The sequence below is a fragment of the Hemicordylus capensis genome, chromosome 2, assembly GCF_027244095.1.
Source record: "Hemicordylus capensis ecotype Gifberg chromosome 2, rHemCap1.1.pri, whole genome shotgun sequence".
NCBI classification, from domain to species: Eukaryota; Metazoa; Chordata; class Lepidosauria; order Squamata; family Cordylidae; genus Hemicordylus; species Hemicordylus capensis.
In genome coordinates this window covers 255,657,975-255,678,945 of record NC_069658.1, presented here as the reverse complement: position 1 = coordinate 255,678,945, position 20,971 = coordinate 255,657,975, and the positions used below count along the sequence as shown (strand labels likewise).

At 43.0% G+C, this 20,971-nt stretch overlaps 1 protein-coding gene across 5 annotated transcripts in view; it reads left to right on the top strand.

Annotated features, from left to right (window-relative positions):
• Positions 1-20,971, top strand: part of LOC128343449 (zinc finger protein OZF-like) — a 41,061-nt gene that overhangs the window by 5,745 nt on the left and 14,345 nt on the right. For 2 of the 5 annotated variants that reach the window (XM_053292536.1, XM_053292537.1), the window contains 5 exons: positions 1,371-2,400; positions 9,713-9,839; positions 11,468-11,584; positions 13,431-14,612; positions 16,530-20,328. In XM_053292536.1, the coding sequence (XP_053148511.1) occupies positions 2,368-2,400; positions 9,713-9,839; positions 11,468-11,584; positions 13,431-14,612; positions 16,530-16,717 (1,647 nt within the window). In that variant the 5' untranslated portion in view covers positions 1,371-2,367 and the 3' untranslated portion in view covers positions 16,718-20,328. Of the gene's footprint in view, positions 1-1,370; positions 2,401-9,712; positions 9,840-11,467; positions 11,585-13,430; positions 14,613-16,529; positions 20,329-20,971 lie in introns of those variants that run through there. The other 3 variants (XM_053292538.1, XM_053292540.1, XM_053292539.1) reach the window with 3 other exon arrangements.

Here is a 20,971-nt window from a genome sequence, read left to right as displayed (position 1 = left end):
AGACACGCAAACTTCAGAAATTCTTTAAAAATCACCCCTTTCACCAATTTCTTTGAAATTTGGGTGGTAGCAGGCACCCATTGGGGCATGACCACCTGACCCACTCATCTGCCCCAAAGACATGCCAACTTCAAAAATCTTTTTAAAATCACCCCTTTGCCCAATTTCTTTGAAATATGGGTGGTACCTTCCTTGCACCCATTGGGCACTAACAACCCGCTCTGGGCCATCTTCGTGCCCTCGATGTGGAGCTATAAGGCTGCTGAAATCCCCATTATTCCCTATGGGGGAAAGCTTAAAGATGCACCAACTTCAAAAATTCTTTAAAAATCATCCCTTTGCCCAATTTCTTTGAAATTTGGGTGGTAGCTTCCACCCGTTGGGCACTACCTCCCACCCCACTCTTTTGCCCCTGGGAATCCATTTTTTTGCCCCAAATTGATTCAGATTAGGAAAATTTGGGTACAAATTGAATCTGGGGTGATTCGGGGGAGGCAGATTCGGACCCAAAACAAATCAGGGGTGACTCGATTCGGGTGCACGAGAGAGAGAAAATCGATTTGTGCACATCCCTAGTACGTTTCCTATCTGTACCATGCATGTGAAGGGCCTGTACTTTTAACATGAACACAGGTACAGCCATTCACACAAAAATGTTTAAAAGCTCACTTTTAACATGAACACAGGTACAGCCATTCACACAAAAATGTTTGAGTGTACAGACATATGTACACTTGTTGTACAGTATAGTGTCTGAATTGGACTGGAGGCTTCTAAGTCTTGCATTGTTGCAAAGAACAAAATAGGTCATTCGTTTTTAATTTGGCAATGCAAAATTTCCCAGATTGAATGATGACCTTGTAGAAAAATGGTTCCAGTTCTCAATACAATCAACTCTGCTAACTGGAAACACAAAACAAAGGTCATTACAGTTTTCTTCAGATCAATTTATTATTTATTGTAAAATTAATGTACTGTCTTCCTACAAAATGTATTTAAAATGATGTACAATAATTGACATTTTAAAAAAATACAGAATAAAATATCATTATGAAATATATATTTGCTACAGAATTTTTCTATACACACCCAAACAAACCCTTTTGTTGCACCTTTTTCTATTCATTATTATTCTGATTTCTTTCTTTGGTGTTTATTTGTAAATTTCATATACTTCTGAAATTATGTCAGATAGAAGAGGGGCCATGTAGTTCAATTAAAAATGTAACAAAATTTTCCTAAATTTTTAATATATATTTTAAAAAATCTTCAAAACGAATGTGCAAGGTAGTTGATGATGTTGAAGCTGCTGCTTGTAGAAGCGCTTAGATTCCATGACTGACTCGGTCTTTCTTTTATGTTCACTGCAGTGGTATCATGAGGAAGAGGGGGAGGTGTACACTGCCCCCAGACAGCACCCAAGAACAGCAAGGACCTCGGCCACACCAGCTAGCACCATGCTTGGGGAAAGGGACTCTTTCTGGAGGGCAGCAACAACCAGAGCCGCTGAGTCCAGTGCAGATCCTTGAGGTGGTGCACCTAGAGTCCTGGCAGTCTCTTAACTCTATAAAGACCTGCCACAGCGTTCTCGCTGAGCAGGAGCCCTGGGAACCTACTGATCATATGGCCATGCTGTGCCACCAGCACCTTCCAGTATTCCTTGGGATGGTGCCCTTCTCCATAGTGAAGGACTCTGCTTTCCTGGAACTTATGCAATGCATCTCTCTCCAGGGAAAGATTCTGGCCGGGAGCTACCTTCTGGTATCCCAGCAATTTCAAATGCCATCTGTGTCCTGTTCAGGGAACACTTCTGCCATTGTGTTGGGGAAGCAGTGCATCTAACTGCAGGTGTTTAGCCTGGCCTGCAGCTCAAAGGCTACATGTTTGTCACTGCTCATTGGATAACATGTAATAAGCTGAAGGGAACTGTAAGGCATAGAGCTATGCTGAATGTGAGAGACTTTGGGCATCGTTCCACTGCTGAGAATGTTTCCCCCCAACTCGCAGAGGTGATGGAGGTTTGGCTTGCCATTCTGGACCTCGGGGCAGGCTGTGTTACCACAGCCAATGCACAACACATTGCGGAAGCTCTTCATGACTGGGCTGAAGGAGTTTCCATGCACCACTGTCATCAGTGAAGTCCTTTCTGAGTCTAGTGGTGAGGGGGAGCAAGCCCTGAATGCCGCACAAGTCATCCATTGCCGCTTCCGTCATTCCACCATCACCTGGGAGAGAGTGGGAAAACATGAAATACCTCTCTGTTCTGCAAGGTGGAGTACCGGCGTGAGCAGCAGTGTGCTGTAACGGAGTTCTCAGAGGACTCGAGCAAACATTATCTCAACCCAACTCAGTGGGCTCTGCTGAAGCATGAAGAAATTGCCGGTGGAGGCCTTTGAGGAGGTAACGCACACTGAGTGAGGTGTTGCCCACTGTGCTTTGCAAAGAAATCCCTTCAACTCACGCATGAGGGAACACAAGAGGGAATTGCCGCCGCACTCTTCTCTGCTCAACTGCTGGCTGCCCTTTGGGCCAACAGTTGTTTGCAGGTGGTGAGGTCAGATGTCCTGTATCAAGCTGTCGTCTTCCTGGATCCTTGATTCAGAAACACATTTGGAAACTATGTGGATGCCATTGTTTTGTTTTGTTTTTTAATTTTAATGAGGCAACACTGCTCAGGGACTGATAAAAAACATTGCCTCAACACTGTGTGCAAGAGACTCCAGTCTACCAAAACCCAGTAGGCTGAAACTACCCAAGTTTCAGTAGACTGAAACTACCCAGTCTACCGAAACTCCAGTCTACTGAAAACCCTGTTCCAGTTGTGGGAAGCATGCTGTGGGGTCTTGTCATATCTACTTAGAGTAGGGTGTTTGTTTGTTCTCCAGGAGTGGCATCATGTTAGTAGAATCCTCTCCTCCTGTGAAGTCTGCTAGGCTAGTTCCTGCAGTGCCTCCTCCCCCAACCGTGATAAAAGTCAAGACCTTTGCATTCCAGTGGGGCTTTCAGAGGATAACATTGATTGGCTCACATGCTCTATATTTTATGTGTTATGGATTTGATTTCCCCCCACTGTTTTCAATATCACAACTTTAATTCTTTGATAGCACTTATTTAAACTTCGTATGGCATTGGCCTTGCTTTTTTAAAAAAGCTGTTTTTTAAAATATCAACAAGGGAAATTGGGGATTGGGGAAACAGGGAGAAAGCAAGGGCCTACATGCCAAAGGGATATGTCTGTTCATGGCTGCACTGCACTTCCCTCCTCCCCTACCCCCAAATAAGGGCTTGTATCTGCCAAAATGGCTGAGTGTTTGAGAGCGTGAGTAAAATAGCAAAGTCACTCCTGTTCCACCCCATGAAGACAAACAAGTGCCTGGCAATACATTTTCTTGTGGGGGTAGGTGGGTAGAATTAAGTCCATTGTGGGAACATCATCTACATATGGAGAAGTATCCCAAGCTCTACAGAACCCTATTTTCACCCTTCCTCATGGATGCTGGCCCATGTGCATGCAGTATGATGGGCCATGAGGTGTATGTCATAACGATGTGTACCTCTTTGATTTCCATCTGGCCATCACCCCCATTTAATCTGGGCAGCTGCAGCCGCAAACTAGTTGGTGTATTGGGGAATAGTGGCAGAGAGCTGTTTTTAAAAGGATTTTAAACCAGGCCTTGACAAATTTCCTTTGGACCTAGGAGTCACCCCAGAAATTTAGGAGCCAAGACTGAGCACTTGGCAAAATTATTAGATTTAATGATAGACATTGTGGAGGGGGACAGTAAATAGGCTTCTCTTTAGCTCCTTCTGTTACAAAGTAACAGAACGGGGGTGGCGAGGAGGCTGCCTGGGACAAATAAGGATATTATTAAATAGCTCTGCCTCTGAAAATCCTAATTAGGGTGCCACGGTTACATTTCTAGGCACCATGGCTCCCTGGCACCTGGGATTTGTCAGGCTTTGTGTTAGGTAATATCTGGGACTCATGGCATATCATGGCAGGGAGACCAATACTAGGGCTTTTTGATATATAATAAAGGAGATTCATCTTTTAAGTCCCTCAAGCTGAGTTGAAGCTGTTGAGATAGTTCCAGTTTGGGTCAGCTAGTAGCTCATCAACTCAGTTGGCCTAATAAACTTGAATGGAGACTTTGGGAAGTAAATGAACAAACCTGAAGTCCTGCCAGACAGCAATTTTACTTTGGAAAGGAAGGTGTGCATTCACATACCCTCCAGATTTACATCGCAGTCCCTGCGAGCTATCAGGAAGACAAATTGCATTGGAGCTAAGCCTGATTTATGTCCGGGGTTAAAAAAATTCCAATTTTGTGTCGGGTTTTTGGGCAAATTTGAAATATCCTATATGCCCTGTAACTCACAGTATTTCACCCCTCTTAATCCTACAGTACAGCCTGCTGTCTGGGAAAGGCCCTGGTGTTTTGGATTTTTGCAGCATTTTTGAAACCAGAGAAGGGTTCAAGAGTGGGGAGGAAATAGCATTTCAGGACTTTAGGGTGACAAATGATCTCATGTCCGCATAGAGTTTTTAATCGAGTCAGACCGTTGTTCAGTCCTGAATTGTTTACAGTGACGTGGTTGTTCTTCAGAGTTTCAGAGAGGGGTAATTCCCTGTCCTTGTGTGTAGGTAGATAAGGACATGGGACCTTCAGCCTGAAAAACTGCTACAGCCATGGGTTTTCAAGGACACCTGTGGTTCTTTGTGTAAATAGGCTGGCCACTGATTGACAGGTTTGTTTGTTTGTTTGTTTATAACATATATATGCCCCGCCCCTCCAGTGCAATACTGCTCGGGGCAGCTTACAACAATAAGATAGACACAGATACAAGTAATAAAATTAAAAATTTTAAAAAGTCTGATTAAAAAAATTATTAGGTTCAAATTAAAACTGAAAATTATAAAAAGCTAAAGAACCTACCAGATATAACAAAATAATAATGATACTAAAAAGCCTGCTTAAAAAGGTGTGTTTTAAGATGTTTTATAAATACGCTGAGGGAGGGAGCATGGCGAAGCTCTTCAGGGAGGGCGTTCCAAAGCTGAGGGGCCACAACCAAAAAGGCCCTGTCTCTAGTCACCGCCAACCAGATATCTGTTAGTGGCAGAGTCATGAGCAGGGCCTGAGAAGGCCTAACAAGTTTGGACTATGTTTATATCTTCTTTCTTGATTTCTTGGGGCCTTTTATACACTTATTAATATAGCTGAACAAGGAATATTATTCAATAATAGTGCAATCTTATGTATGTTTACTCGGAATCAAGTAGGATTGAATTCAGTGGAACTTACTTTGGAGTAAAAGTGCACAGGATTGCAGCCTTTGTTATTGATGTCGTGTTGTGTATTTCAAAACATTTTGTTCATTTTTTATACTTTCGACTCTTTTTATTGTTAAGTAAAACACTGTAAAATCTTTGAAAGTGTATCTTATTCTTGATGGCACAACATGGTGGGGAACTGTTCACTGGAGGACACACTGCAGCCTAAGACAGAATGTGGAGTACCTGTTGAGGTAAATCTCTTGGCTCATCAGGTGGGCAGCCAACCCTCCATCAAGCAGAATGGAGTGGAATCGTGAGCTTCTCCTTGTTAGATGACTGCCTTAAGTGGTGACTCAAACTATTTGACTGCCTTGAAGGACCCAAATAAGATAAAATATCTTTCAACTGGAGGTATGGGTGAAGGAGATGAAGATAAAAGAACTTGTCTGTCATAAGAGTGACTTGGTTTTTCTTTCTTAGAGGTTTTCTCATTTCATCTTGCCCTATGTATAAATAATGGTGGATGCCTCTTGTATATAATACCAAAAATTACAAATCCTGGTGGGAGAGGCAATATTGTGCATGTATGATGCACCATCAGTGTGGATGTGCCAACATTGCAAACCTATAATAAGAGCCAGAGTGGTGGTGTGGTTAGAGGGTTGGACTAGGAGCAGGGAGACCCGAATTCAAATCCCTGTTCAGCCATGGGTGACCCTGGGCTAGTCTTGTCCCAACCACAAGGTGGTTGTGGGGATTAACATAGCCATGTACACCACTCTGGACTCCTTGGAGGAGGAGTGGAATATAAAGGACGAAGAAAAAACTGACCTTCCTCCAAATGCTCTCTCAAGAGACCTCAGAAGGAACGAAACCCTAACAAATTGGGCCACTAGGCTGCACTTTGTACATTTTCAGAAGGGAGGATGCCCCACTTGAAATCAGTGGGAGTTCCTTGTGAGTAAACATGGCTAGAATCAGGCTATAATAGTTCAGTTATCTGCCCTTTGGCTTCTTTGTAACTTGGTCTTTTAGCATCAGAAAGCCGGCAGTTCTCAGAAATAGACTTAAGATGCATTACTGAACAACAAAATAAAACAAACCCAAAATTCTAATTTAATAATAAAGATTAGTTTTAATACAATAAGATAAAATAGGGTCTTCCTCTGCTAGCAGTGCCCTGGAACCTTGCCAAGGCCTCAGCCCTTCTGTCCCAAAGCCAATCATTATAAATCCTTGTTTAAACACCTGAAAAATATTTGTATTTGAAAGTGTTGGCTGCTTTCCTGCACAAGAAGGGCCTCTAAATGGCATGCAATCCCATGAAAATGATGATAATATTTTTGGTATTACTATAATACAAGAACTAAAAAAAAAATCAATAGAAATAAAAATCTTAGCAGCATAAGAGAAAAGATCATCAGTGTTGTGGCACAATTTTGACCGAGCATTTAAATGCAGGTAAAGTGGGGAATAAATGGGTCTCCCACAGACATGTTTCCCAGAGCTTGGGTGCCACACCTGAGAAGCCCTGTTCTGCATTCCCACCTCTGTTGGTGGCACAATGTAGGAGCAGGACCCCCAGTGAAGACCTTCCTGGGCAGGCAGGTTCATTTGGAAGAAAGTGGTCCTTTAAATTCCCCATCCCAAATTGTTTAGGGCTTTCAAGGTAATGGCCAGCACTCTGAATTCACCTCAGAAACCAACCAGGAGTTAGGGCAGATTCAATAGCCGTGAAATCGCATGCTCTGAACAACTGGTTCCCGTCAGCACTCTGGCAGCAGTATTTTGCATCACTCTGCAGTTTCCAAACACTTTTCAGTGGCAGTGCCACCAAGAGCATGTCGCAGCAATCCAACCTGGAAAGGCATGTGTGACAGTGGCCAGATCCACCTTTTCAAGAAAGTGCAAAAGTGCTACCAGTGCAAAAGTGCTACCAGTGACAGCTGCTATCTGGCCATTTAGGAGCAAAGTTGCGTCCAGCAGCAGCACTTCCAAGCTGATTCATCAGGGGGAAATGCAGCATCCTGAACATGCTGTATACCTCACCAGTGTTCTCTCTAGTATATTTTTATATATGTGTGCGGAATGAATTTTGTTCTGAGTGGCAGTATCAAGGCAGTGCGTGCGCATGTATATTCAGAGTGGGACTGTCCTGATTCAATCTGAGCGGGATCTCAAATTAACAGTGGACATCAAAAAACTTCTGTGCGCACACATTAGAGGGAACACTGTACCTCACATCAGCTTTCCTACGCAATCACCCCAAACACTGCTGTCTTATCTGGATTAGGTTTCCGCTTCTAAGCCCTCATCTAGCCTATTGCAGATGCCAGACACCTGTTCAAGACCTCAAGTGACTTCCTGGAATCAGTGGAAAGGGGAGAGAAGGAGTTGGATGTCATCAGCATATTCTAGGTTGTGGAGCAGCCTGTGGAACACTCATGGTTAAGATCTACATGGCTCCCTCTCTCCCAGCCTTCCAGAGGAAACAGAAGACTGTCCTTGTTATCCAGGCATTTGGCCAACGAGTGGGCCTCTAGCTCTCTTTTTAGGATGTAGCTGTGTTTTATTTCCAGGTTGTTTTTATTGAAATATTCTTGTTTTCATCTTGTCAGTCCTCTTGAGGTCTTGGGATGAAGGGCTGTATAAACATACTAGTAAAAGGGCTTACATTTTACAAGCCCAGGAACAGCTTTCTGTGACTCTAGTCTTTCCTTAGCTCTATGAGTTCTCATTTCCCCATTCCTTCCAATGGGAGAGTTTGTCCAGTTTTTCCAGGAAAGTAATTAATGCTTCTGGGGGTTTGAATCTGTTTGGTATCTGTTTGGTAGTCTGGGCAAGGTCTGGAACCTACCTGTGTAAATGGTGTACCTCTATCTTTTGTGGTTTGGTCTGCGAGTTTCATGTCAGTCAGTAAGACCAAAGCAGCTTTATATTATTGGTGGCCGCCCGGGTGGGGAGGGGGGGAGAATAATAATACAATAAATATTGGTGGCATCCCATTCTAAACCTAACCTTTCCCAATCATTTCATGTAGATGTTAAACAGCACAGAATCCAGATGGAGCCCTGTTGGATCCTGTATGCATGCAGTGATGGGGAGGGCCATGCAATAATCTCTCAGCCAGCACCACTTTCTGCCCTACAGAAAAATGTAAAACAGTGCCTCCTATCCTGGCCTGTAGCACCTTAAAGATTAACACATTTATTGCAGCATGAGCTTTTGTGGACTAGAGTCAACGTCATCGGATACATGAAGTGTTTATCCTTATTTGGCAGTTAGATCACAAAAGTTTATGCTGTCATAAACATGTTCATCTTTAAAGTGCTATATGATTCAGGTTTTGCTGCAACCAATGAACAGAGCTACCCCATTAGAAGTTATAAATATCTAAATCACAGAATAAATACCTAAATTGTTAAAAAGTAACTAGCTAAATGAATAGCTTAGTGTCTTCTTAAAACATTCAGAAGCATCCTCTGCTAACTGAGCTGACGCCCCTTTTGAAAGTGGAGATTCTCTTTATTTAGCAGTGGGGAGAACAATTGGCTCATCCATCCCCAGAACAGCATCCCTCCAGTGGCTGTTGCAGGTATATATCTTATGTTTCTTTTTTACATTGTGAGCCCTTTGGGGACAGAAAGCCATCTTTATTTTATTTTATTTATATCTATGTAATTATGTAAACTGCGTTGGGAACTGTTGTTGAAAAGCTGTATATAAATATTAGTCGTATTCATATCTCTTGGGGGGAAATTCTGAAACAGAAAATTGCTTCTGATCGATTATGTAGTCAAATATTATAGATGTTAATAGAAAATTTCCCCTTCGTAACAGTGTCAGTAAGCGCCAATTCAGCAGAGTGCCTTAGGTCCTGCTCAAATCCCATTGAAATGAATGATGACTGCACATGAGCATCATCTTCTCTTGTAACTCCCATTAATTTCAGTATGGTTTGTACAGGAGAATGTCCCTGTTGGATTATGCTCCTTATCTTCCAACTGCACATCTGACACACTTTGCATCAGCCCAGGACAACACAGGGAAAGTATTTTGTCTACTCTGGTTCACAAAAGCTCATGCTGCAATCAATGTATTAATCCTTAAGGGGATAGGGGGCACTTTTTTCTGCTGAGGAGGCACTTTTTAGCCCCACAGTGGGGCTATGAAGCTCTGTTTTGCATTGATTTCAGTCCTCCCTGAAGGGCAGAAAGTGGTGCTGGGAGATTACTGCATGGCCACTTGGCCACTAACATACAGGATCCAACAGGGTTCCATCTTGACCTCTATGCTGTTTAACATCTACGTGAAATTGTTGGGAAAGGTTCGGTTCTCTTTGGGGAGACTAACTTTCTGATTTCAGCTGTGTTTGAGCCACTGAGATCATGTATGCAGTAGTGGAAACTAAGCAACGGCTCTTTCTCCTTTCAGAGGCCAGTGAGCTTTGACGATGTGGCCGTGTATTTCACACAGGAGCAATGGACTCTCCTGGACCCAGACCAGAGAGACTTGTACAGAGAAGTCATGATGGAAAATTATGGGAATGTCGCTTCATTCGGTAAAGAACCTTCTGCTTCATTTGGTAGAAGCTGGGAGAGTTTAAAATATCCTTGTCTGTCTGGCTCCCCCAAATCCTGTCTATGTTGGGGAGAACTGGGTCCCCTCCTTCATTTGTTTCCCACCTTATTTGAAGGACATGAGTTGAACTGTAAAGGATCCTCTCCCACAACAACCTTCTCAGGCAGGTTGATGAAAAACCTCTTCAGGCATTATCCCCTTAACATTCAGCCAGAACATGAGGGGGAAATTAGGATTGTACCATGCCCCTTGAGCACGTGCACATTCAGCATTTATCCACATAGGGCAGTGCAGAAGGTGGGGAGGGTTTCCTCTGCATTTTGGGGAACGCTGGCTGACTGTGGGGCGGTGTGGCTAGCCAGCGCACCCTGTTCTTCCCTGAGTTTTGGAATTGAGTGAAACTTGAGTCTTTAGGGCTCAAATCCCAGTCACGGAGTTGACTGGATGACCTTGGGCTAGTGATGTAACGTCTCAACCTAGCCTACCTCACAGGGGTGTTGTGAGGGTAAAATAGGGGTTTAGAAGAACCATGTATGTTATTTGAGCTCCTTAGAGGAAGGGCAGGATAAAAATATGATATAGTAATAATCCCCAGGACCTGGAACAGCTTCTTAGGTTAATGGGAGTTGCTCCAGTGGAGTCCTTATATGTCCAAGCATATAATATATGTTGGCTGTCTTAGCATTGTCTTTCCAGTGAAACTGCAAGAAACTAAGCTCACTCACACAACCTATGCTTATCTGGCCGGGCCCTGCATCCCACATTGGGATTCCCCCAATGCCTGCAGCCTAAGCAGACATATTACTGGGTACCTAGGTAGAACACAGCCAACAACCTGGATGGCTTTAAGAGGGCTTTGGACAACTTCATGGAGGAGAGGTCTATCAATGGCTACTAGTCTGAGGGCTATAGGCCACTTCCAGCCTCAGAGGCAGGACGCCTCTGAATATCAGTTGCAGGAGAGTAACAGCAGGAGAGAGGGCATGCCTTCACCTCTTACCTGTGGGCTTTGCAGAGGCATCTGGTGGGCCACTGTGTGAAACAAAATCCTGGACTAGATAGGCCTTGGGCCTGATCCAGCAGGGCTGTTCTTATGTTAACACCCTTCTACCTAGGTGATAGCCCGGGGAGAAACTTCAGGCATCCCAGTGAGGCAGTGCTGGGATCGGCCCTGATTCCGGTGCTCCATACAACTAGCCCTACCTTGGTAGGGCCGTGCAAGCTCATGTGAACAGCCTCACTGAATGGGGTAGCAGCTCACTTCCTTGGTGCTGTATGCTGTGGTACTTTTGAATGGCTTTGAATTGGGCCTTTTGCTTTCTCATGCAGTGGCAACTGAGCTGCCTTTGATGTGTGATGGGCTGATTCTGACTACTCATTTGAAATGTCGGAGCTACGTTTGGATGTTGACGATAAGGCAGCATGGGGACAGGTTTTTGGTTTTTGATGTGCATGATTCATTTTCAGCTTAGAGTCACGGAACCCTCTGTTTATCCAGACCTCTTGCCTAACTCTTTGGGGTGTTGGGAGGTAGAAGTTGAAGCGATAAATAAAGTACCATCCCTACCAGATCCACCCTAATTAATCCTTCTCTCTTCTTTCCTTGAGAAGGACTTCCAGTCACCAAGCCTGACCTCATTTCCCGTCTGGAGCAAGGGGAAGAGCCTTGTTGGGTGCCGGATGCTCAGACCTTGGATGGAAGGAAGGTTCCTGACACTAGTCCCGGTGAGGCGCTGAGATCAGCCATAGGAGGAGGGGGAGGGAAGACTATTGGTTCTCTTTTGCCTCAGTATGTTTAGTCAGAAGACAGGAACAGCTACCTGGTTGGAACTGTACACTTCTTGCACTTGTTTTGCCACAAGCCGGCCATCCTAATATCTGGAAGGATTCCTCCACCACACACACACTCCTTCCTACTCTCAGTAGCTTTTCACTTGGATTTCCAAACCAGGCACTTTGTTCAGCTCACGCTCAACTTGGCATAAAGTGTCCTAAATGATTAGCAATAGCAATAGCAATAGCACTTACATTTATATACCGCTCTATAGCCGGAGCTCTGTAAGCGGTTTACAATGATTTTAGCATATTGCCCCCAACATTCTGGGTATTAGCCACCCCTTTTGTTGATTCGGGAGGAGGGGAGTTCGCACATTCACCTAGGGCTGCCCTATGGAAAAAGGGGCTGGTCTCCTGTATTTTTAAGAGATGCACAGAAAAGGGAATTTTAGCATTTGCTGCTTGTCATGCAGGGGGAAGAAAAGCTTCACCTGCTGAAATTCCTTCTTCTGTGCGTTTCTTAAAGGTACAGGAGACCTATCCTCTTTTCCGTATGGCAACTGTACATTCACACTAATACCAATATGATGAATTTCCACAGAATGTTCCCAGTTATTTCCACCACGTTGTGTGTCCATTTTGGACCATTTGCCTGCATTAGTAAGAGGCACTAATCTGTGATGACAGATATTAGCAGTCTTTAGGCTGATGTTACTGTTAAAATGGAAATTACCTAATTGCTAACTTTCCACTGGAATTATTCCATACATTATCTGATTTTGCCCATTGCCCAAACTGGGGGGGGGGGAGGGGAGAGATCTAAGGATCTGAGAAGCAGAGAATCTTGCTACAAAGTAAAGAGAAGGGTGAACAAGGGGAAAGCACTTTGGTGACCTCTTTATGCTCCCTCATTGAACTCTCAGTATATGATGATGACCTTTGCTTGAACAACAGCCTAGAACCTTCAGAGTCAGGTGGTATATACATTAAATAAAATAAACAAACTGATATGTGGAAGCGAAGCAGACCCCCTTTGGAAGGGAATGAGCCACTGGAATTTGCAACATCCATCCTAGAGCTAAAATTTCATATTTCAAAATTTGTAATAAATAAAACCACACTTTGAAATTTAGATTTTCCCTCCCTTCAAAATGTAGTGTGCTTTATTTATTTATTTTTTATACTGCCAAAAATGGATGTCTCATGGTGGTTTACACAAAAGTAAAAACAATCAAGCCACAGTTTAAAATCAAGCAATTAAAACAGTTAAAAATAGTTTAGTAGCAACAGGAAAACCAGCTTATGGCTAACCAAAGGCTTGATGAAATAAATGTGTCTTGAAAGTTTTTCCAAAGGCGGCTAGAGAGGGTGAAGCTCTTACAGCAATGGAGTTGGTTCCAAACCAGCGGGGCGGCTATAGAAAAGACCCGACCCCAAGTCACCACCCGATGAGCTGGTGGCTAGTGCAGGTAGACCTCTCCAAAAGATCTTAATAGGTAGTGGGAATCCTGAAGCAGAGGGCATTCTCTAAAACAGTGTGGGTACAAGTGCTTACAATGCAATCTCTGGGTTTGTACTGCCTCTGAATGAAGATGTTGCAGGGGCAGGGTGTCACATGAATGAGTGTTCCTAAACTTGAAAAAATTTCTACACCTAGAAAACAAGTATGTGTGAGATAAGGTCTTTTAATTTTTCAGTATTTTAATGCTTGGTTTTCCACCTCTGCCTATCACTGTACTTGCCAAAGTTCTTTCTCAAGAGAATTTTGTCTCTGTTTTGCTCTTTATCCCTACAGATAACCCTAGGAAGAAGCACTTATGCACTGTGTGTGGGAAACGTTTTACTCAGAAACCAAATCTTACCAGACACCTGAGAATCCACACAGGAGAGAAACCTTATAAATGTCTGGAGTGTGGTAAATGTTTTGGTTGCCATTCTCACCTTATGAGCCACCAGATCATCCACACTGGAGAGAAACCCTATAAATGCTTGGTATGTGATAAATACTTCGCTCGCAAAGCACATCTCGCCAGACACCAGGGAATCTATGCAGGAGAGACACCCTACAAATGCTTCGAGTGTGGAAAATACTTTGCATGCCAGTCACAACTTGTGATCCACAATAGATACCACACAGGAGAGAAGCCCTATAAATGCCTGGAATGCGAGAAATGCTTTGCTGATCCATCAGCGCTTGTGAGCCATAAGAGAATCCACGCAGTTGAGAGATCCCATAAATGCCTGGAATGTGGGAAGAGTTTTGTTCAGCAGTCTCACCTTTTGAAACACCAGAGAGTCCATACAGGAGAGAAACCATATAAATGTCCAGAGTGTGGGAAGGCTTTTGCTGACCGTTCAGTCTTTGCAAAACACCAGAGAGTACACACGGGAGAGCGGCCCTATAAATGCTCGGAGTGTGGGAAAACATTTGCCCGCCAAGAACACCTTGGGAGCCACCGGAGGGTCCACACAGGGGAGAAGCCCTACAAATGCTTGGTGTGTGGGAAATCCTTTGCCCGCCAGTCTCATGTCGTGAGCCACCAGAGAGTCCACACAGGAGAGAAGCCTTGCAAATGCTTGGAGTGTGGGAAATGTTTTTCTGAGCGCTCCACTTTTGTAAGGCATCAGAGGACCCATACAGGAGAGAAACCCTATCGATGCTTGGACTGTGGGAAATGTTTTGGTTCCCCTTCTCACCTCACAAGGCATCAGAGACGCCACACGGGAGAGAAGCCTCATAGTTGCCTGGAATGTGGGAAAGCTTTCGCAGATCGCTCAGCCTTTGTGAAACACCAGAGAGTCCACACAGGGGAGAAACCCTACCAATGCATAGAGTGCGGGAGATGTTTTGCTAACCGGACACACCTTGTAACTCATCAGCGAGTCCATACGGGAGAGAAACCCTATGCTTGCTTGGAGTGCGGGAAGAAGTTTAGTGCAAACAGAAGCCTCATTCAACATCAAAGGCAACATATAGGTGAGATTTCCTTCTTTATTGCAAAGGTAGCGCAACATTCACTGTGAGAGAAATGTTAATTCAGCTCAGCGAATCTCCACCTGGATAAGATGCTCCATGTGGATTTGCTCCATTATATCCTATGCACTCACCTCATGCATTTAAGCTTTCCATAAGAGCAGTCACAGACTATTGCTCTTGCATTCCATAGCAATTTGACTCCACTACAAGTTTAACACTATCCATTTAGTTTTCAGTAGGGAAAACTAAGATTTCCTATCTCACTACATGTACTGTATAAATTACATGTAATTAGCTATATAGCATAAAAAGGAACACTTGTTGTGTCCGCTTACTGCTGTTGTGAACAGTCTCTGTACTTATCTGATACATTTGTGCTTTTCTTACTGTTGCATTTCATAACCCACAGCTCACTTTTTTCTTCCTCAATACCCATGTGCCTACCAACTGAGGAGAGCACTTCATGCATCAGGTGAAAGAGGCACTATTCCATGAAAACTCTATAATCAATGCTTTCATTTGTATAGTGCCACAAAACTCCTCATTATCTTTCTTCATTGTAACCCAGGGCAGCAATCATGAGGGTTCCCAGGCGATCTCCCACTGGCCAGACCCAAACCTGCTTTGCTTTAGCAAAGTGGCAGCACCATGGGGCTTCAGGCCATGCCGTGTGGCCCCTTAGAATAGGGTGGGATGGATAAACGATTGGTTGTTTTGGTTTTTGATTGGCGTAAATTAAGAGAGCCTTGAGCAGGTTTAGTAAACCCCACAAAGCCTTAGGAAATAAAGATAAACTGAAAGCAACAGTATGGATTTAATGCTTGGCAGTGACGGCTGGTGAGGCAGAGCAGAAGGTGGACTATATCTTTAACTCCTAGCAAAAGCTCTTGCCCCGCCGTCACCCAGCTGGCTAATGTGCATGTGCAGCAGCCATTTGAGGGGTCAGCACAGCAAAAACTTGGCTGCATGCCTTCTGCTCCATGCCCTGCTCCCTCCCTAGCCTCAGTCAGAGGCCACTATTGATTAGAATGAAGAATGGAGCCAGATGGAGAATGGAACCAAGAATGGAGGGATGCAGCCACATGGAAATAAAGTGCTGAGGCTGGGTGTAAATCACCAGGGTCTCATGCTGAGGACTCTGGCAGCCAAACGGAAGCACTTCACATTCTGGGTGGGATAAAAATGCAATAAACAGAAGCAAAGTGGTGTAGTGGTTAGAGTGTTGGGCTAGGATCAGGGAGACTCCTGCCGCCCCCCACCACCAGTCAAGGAGCTCAGGGGGTGACCTAGGGCCGGTAATGTTCTTACCACCTTATCTTGCAGGATAGAACCATATGTGCTTATTTCCTTGGAGGAAAGATAGGCTATAAATGTGAGAAATAAGTAAATATTATGGGAAACATTTTGCGGATCTCTAGAGGTAGGATCAGCATTTTGTGGTTCAGTGTTGTTTTCCTCAGTGGGTTACTTAGTTTGGGGATTCCATAACAGGGCTGCGAACTTGAATTGCAGTCAGATTAATCAGTCTGGAGATTGATTAATCCCAAATTTGAATTGTGCTATCCTGTGCACACTTACCTCGGAGTAAATCCTGTTGAACTCAGTGGGACTTCTTAATAAAACTGCTTAGAGTTGTACTGCAAATCTTCTTTTTAATCAGGGCATTGTTTAATTGGTTGCATTCACGTGAATAACAGTTGGTGTGCATTAGATATTTTGTAGCGGTTTTTCAGGTTGTGTGTGCCTTATTTTTGGACTTTTCACACACTCATTATAATAGCCAGGAGGACCTTCACAACTTTTCTTCCCCCAAGGAGGATTATGTTCAATCATGACCCAGAATCCTCCATTGCTTTACTGTATGCCTTCCCACAAGGAGCTGGTGTATAATTGTTTCTCAACTGTTTTTCACCACAGGATATCCTCTGGCTCAGTGTGTAGAAAACATTTTGATGACAGATCAAACCTTGTGTGATGTCGGAGAAGGTGCGCAAGAAAGCAAACTTTATGAATGGCTTTCATCTGGGAAGTGGCTCACTATCGAAGGACCCCTTGTCCAGAATGAAAGAATCCACACAGAAGGGGAAACTGTAGGAATGCCTTGATCACAGCCAAGAATTCGTCCCTTACGTCGGTTAATTCTCCAAGATGAGGGATTCTTGCAACAACGCTATCCAAAGCATTGGTTCGAATAAACAACACTAAACCTAAAACAAACTTTTAGCAAAATTTGAAAATTGCCATAATTTCAAATTTCACCATTTTGATTCTGGATTTGTGATCTGACCATAAAATATGAGTGCTTTAGACTTTGTTAGGCAATCTCTCTTGGTTGATTGGTTTTTATCAAATATAAAATGCCATAAACTAAATGCATGATAACTATGAAGTATTGGTAGAAGTACTAAATACTATTGCATGGCCATTATAAAATATTAAATACCATTCCATTTCACCTATGTTATACAGACACTATTGCATGTCAATAGTAAATACTAATACTTTTGCATGCTAACTATCAAATATTCTTAGACACTAAATACCATTGCATGCCAGCTGTCGGGTTTAGTCAAAACGTAGTACCTTTGCATGCCAGGTAACAAATATAGTTAAATATTAAGTACTGTTGTATGCCAGCTATCAAATACTTATACTACTGCAAAGCTGCTCAACTTTGACCCTCCCGCTGTTTTTGGACTACAGCTCCCAGCATCTCCAGCCACAGCGGCCAAAAGTCAGGGATGATGGGAGTTGTAGGCCAACATCTGCAGAAGGGCTTAAGTTGAGCAGCCCTGTACTAGTGCATGTCAACTATGAAATGCAACTGTCATATCATTCTGTGTCAAATACTGACAGTGAATAGTTAATATTTGACATAGAAACTCAAAGCGCTCCCTTTACAAGGTCACATTGCTGCAGCTCCAAATGATACACTGTGTTGCGATCTCCCTTGGGTTTGGATAATGTAAGGATGTGTGCATGTAATGTTCAAAGGGTTTAGGTATTTAGGTAAATGGGAGCAGGAAAAGGTTCTGATTGAGAGATGGTAAAGAGAAAGTTGCCTCTTCCATGGCAGTTGGGGTTGAGTATCTTTGCCATGGAAATCGTACACAAATCTATGAAGTTGCCTTATACTGAGACAGCCCTTTGCTCCATCTGGCCTAGTCTTGTCTACTGTGACTAGCAGCAGCAGCTCCCTCATATGGAGGTTTCCCCCAGTACCTGCTGCCTGAGAGTCTTTTCAAAATAGCAAAGAAAAAGCTACCACCCAATGAATAAAGCGTAAACAAATACAAAAAACAATCGTGGCCAGTATACATCTCAAATATCACTTCATTTTTTGACAAGGTTTCACGATATTTCGTTTCACAATAAGCTTCATCAGAAGTACATGAACAATTATGTAATACAATCATGATAAACTTCACAGCTACTAAATATAAATCACTTCTCCCTGGTGTATGGAATTCTTCATTACTTCCTCCAAACACATTTCTCCAGTTCTTCCAAAGAGTGTGAATTTATTTCCAAAAGTTCTTAAATTCCTCCAGGGGATTTTGAAAAAGTCCTTGTAGATGTGAGTTGCTACAGAGCACAAACCACACATTAAAGAAAACATTGTATACAAAATAATACAAACTACATATATAAACATAAAAGTTAATTACCCAATGAGTGCAACAATTCATAAAGCTGCTGCCTGACACTTAGTCTTTATCACGACAACTTGAATAAACTGACCAAACTCTCTTCCTCCAACTTTATAGCACTCTCTCAATTATTCACAGCTGTTGAACCTCCTATATCTGCCGCTGTCTGGCAATCTTCACACATGATTAGGGCACCACAGTTACAAAAAGCAAGATAGATCCAAATTCGTATTTAAACCATAGGGTTGCAATGAATGTAATCTGTATATACAAAGATTCCTGTCTCTGATTCCTGAAGAATTCTCAAATTGTAATTCTGCTTATGCCATATATGTCATCATTTGTCCATGTTTAAAGTTATACGTTGGCTGCACTATACGGCCAGTTAAAAAACGTATTCTTGAACATCATTACAGAATAAAAAATGGCATATTAGAGGCACCACTAACTGAACATTTTTTTGCAAGCTAGTCATCAGTCTGATGACTTTAGGTTTTTGGTAATCTCCACTTTTAGGAAGGAAAGATTCAGACATTGTAATGTTGACGCAGTGATGGCTACACAGACAGGAATCTTTTGTACTGCAATTTTTTTCTTTAAAAAATCAGGCATAGTTTAATTGGTTGCATTCACATGAAGAATCGCTGGTTTGTATTAGATATTCCTGTAGGGATTTTTCAGGGGTGTGCGTCTTATTTCTGGACTTCTCACACACTTGCTATAATATCCAGGAGTACCTTCCCAAATTTTCTTCCCCCAAGGAGGGTTATATTCAAATCATGACCCAGAATCCTCCGTTGCTTTACTTTCTAGTGAAGAAATACTCCTTATGTTGCACGGTGGATTAAGGCTAAATGTAAAGGAGGAAAGATAGGAGCTTCTATATCTTAACAGTTGCACAGAAGAAGATCTTAGCAGGCGAGGCTTACAAGGAAAAATTGCTCTGCCAAAATCTCCCCTACAAAAAAAGACAGAGACCTTTTGTTTGTGACCACTTTAATGGGGGCACCTTGTGGGAGCTGAAACAGATCCTAATCTGGCAAAGAGCCACTAGTGTCAGAATAGTTAACAAAAATGTCTGTTCAATAATAGGTTGAATTTATGAACTTGCCCATCCAGGTGTTCAGATAGTCTGCTAAGTAAAGAATGTGAGGATGATGTCTTATCCACATGTATAAGTCAACATGTTGATAGGGCTGACCATTGACATCTCGGAGATCTTTGTTTCATTTAAACCATTGCTAAGGCAAGAGACTTATGTGTCTCCTGTTTTCCTGCCAGTCCTTTCCTTTGCTCACTTTCCTCACCTGTGTTTGGAACACCTGGCGCTCTGCTTGCCACAGCAGGAGAGAACTAGAGGACAGTAGCCTGGTTCAGACATTATGCTGTATGAGTGTACAGATGTCTGTACATCCGTACATGTGTTTGTGTGAATGATTGTACCTGTGATACAGGCCTGTTTCCAGTTAACCTGGATACAGACCCTTCAAATGCATGCTACAGATAGGAAGTGTACTGAAGTACCTTATAACATGTGAGTGGCTGCACCTGTGTACACTATACAGTACAGATGTATGTATGTTGAACATTACATATGAATGGGCCTATTGTCTTTGTGAAACAGACACAACTGCCTCGTCTCCCAATTCCTCAGTAACCTAAAAGATATAAAGTCAATCTCCAGTAACAGACTGGCAACCCCCTAGATGTGTATTTGACTCTGGCAGAAGTGGAGCTAGATTGAATTGGGTTGGGAGACAGCACTTGGACAAATGTTTCCAAGAAAGGAAAAGCAGGAATGAAAGAAGTAACACAATCAGTTTCAGAGGGATATGAACTAAGGCTGACAGATAGGTTGGCTGACAGAAACTTGACTGGGAAACCAGCTTCAGTAGATGACTTTATGTGAGAGATCCAGTCCCAAAGGACCAATCATGCTTGGATAACTGCTACCTACTTATACGAGTAGGCTAGAAACCTTTGTTCTATATGTGTATCTTTGGTGTTTTTTATTCCATTCACTTGTTCTCTGTTATTAATAAACACATTCCATGGTTTATGATTAATTTGTTGGCGTTGCAATTAAAAAACAAATCAGTGGTGTATAATGAAGCAAATAAATTGTTTTAAAATTCCCTACTAAAACGTAAAATACTTTTTAAACCCAAAGATATAAAAATCAAAAAGCAGCAACCTCCCTGCCCCCGCATACACACACTAAAGCCTAAACAAATAAAAAGCCTGCCCTTTTTATTTGCATTCCAAAGCTTAGGGTGCTACTACTACTACAAAAAAAGCCCTGTTCACTGATCACCACCCATCTGATGGCTGGGGCAGCTGATGATAATCAGAACAGGTGGACAGATAAATGTGGGAGCAGACAGTCCTTCATTGTTGAGTCATTTGGTGAGGACAAACTGCTCAGCTTTAAGGCGCTATTTTTATGGAGGTAGCTATTGTTTTTCAAATTCTTATAGGGCTGATATGGACAACATGCAGCCCAGCACACATGACAAGGAAAGAGGGACAAGGGTGGAGGATGTTCCATTGCACTCCTGGCACACCCTTTTATTGTGGGAGTCTGCGGGCTGTTCATCTGAATCACCCCTCTGCACTCCAAATATTTGGAGCACTCTGCTGGTTTAGGACCATCGCTAAGGCTGTCTTATTTTGGCTCAAGTTCCACAAAGCTGGGAAATCGGAACCTAA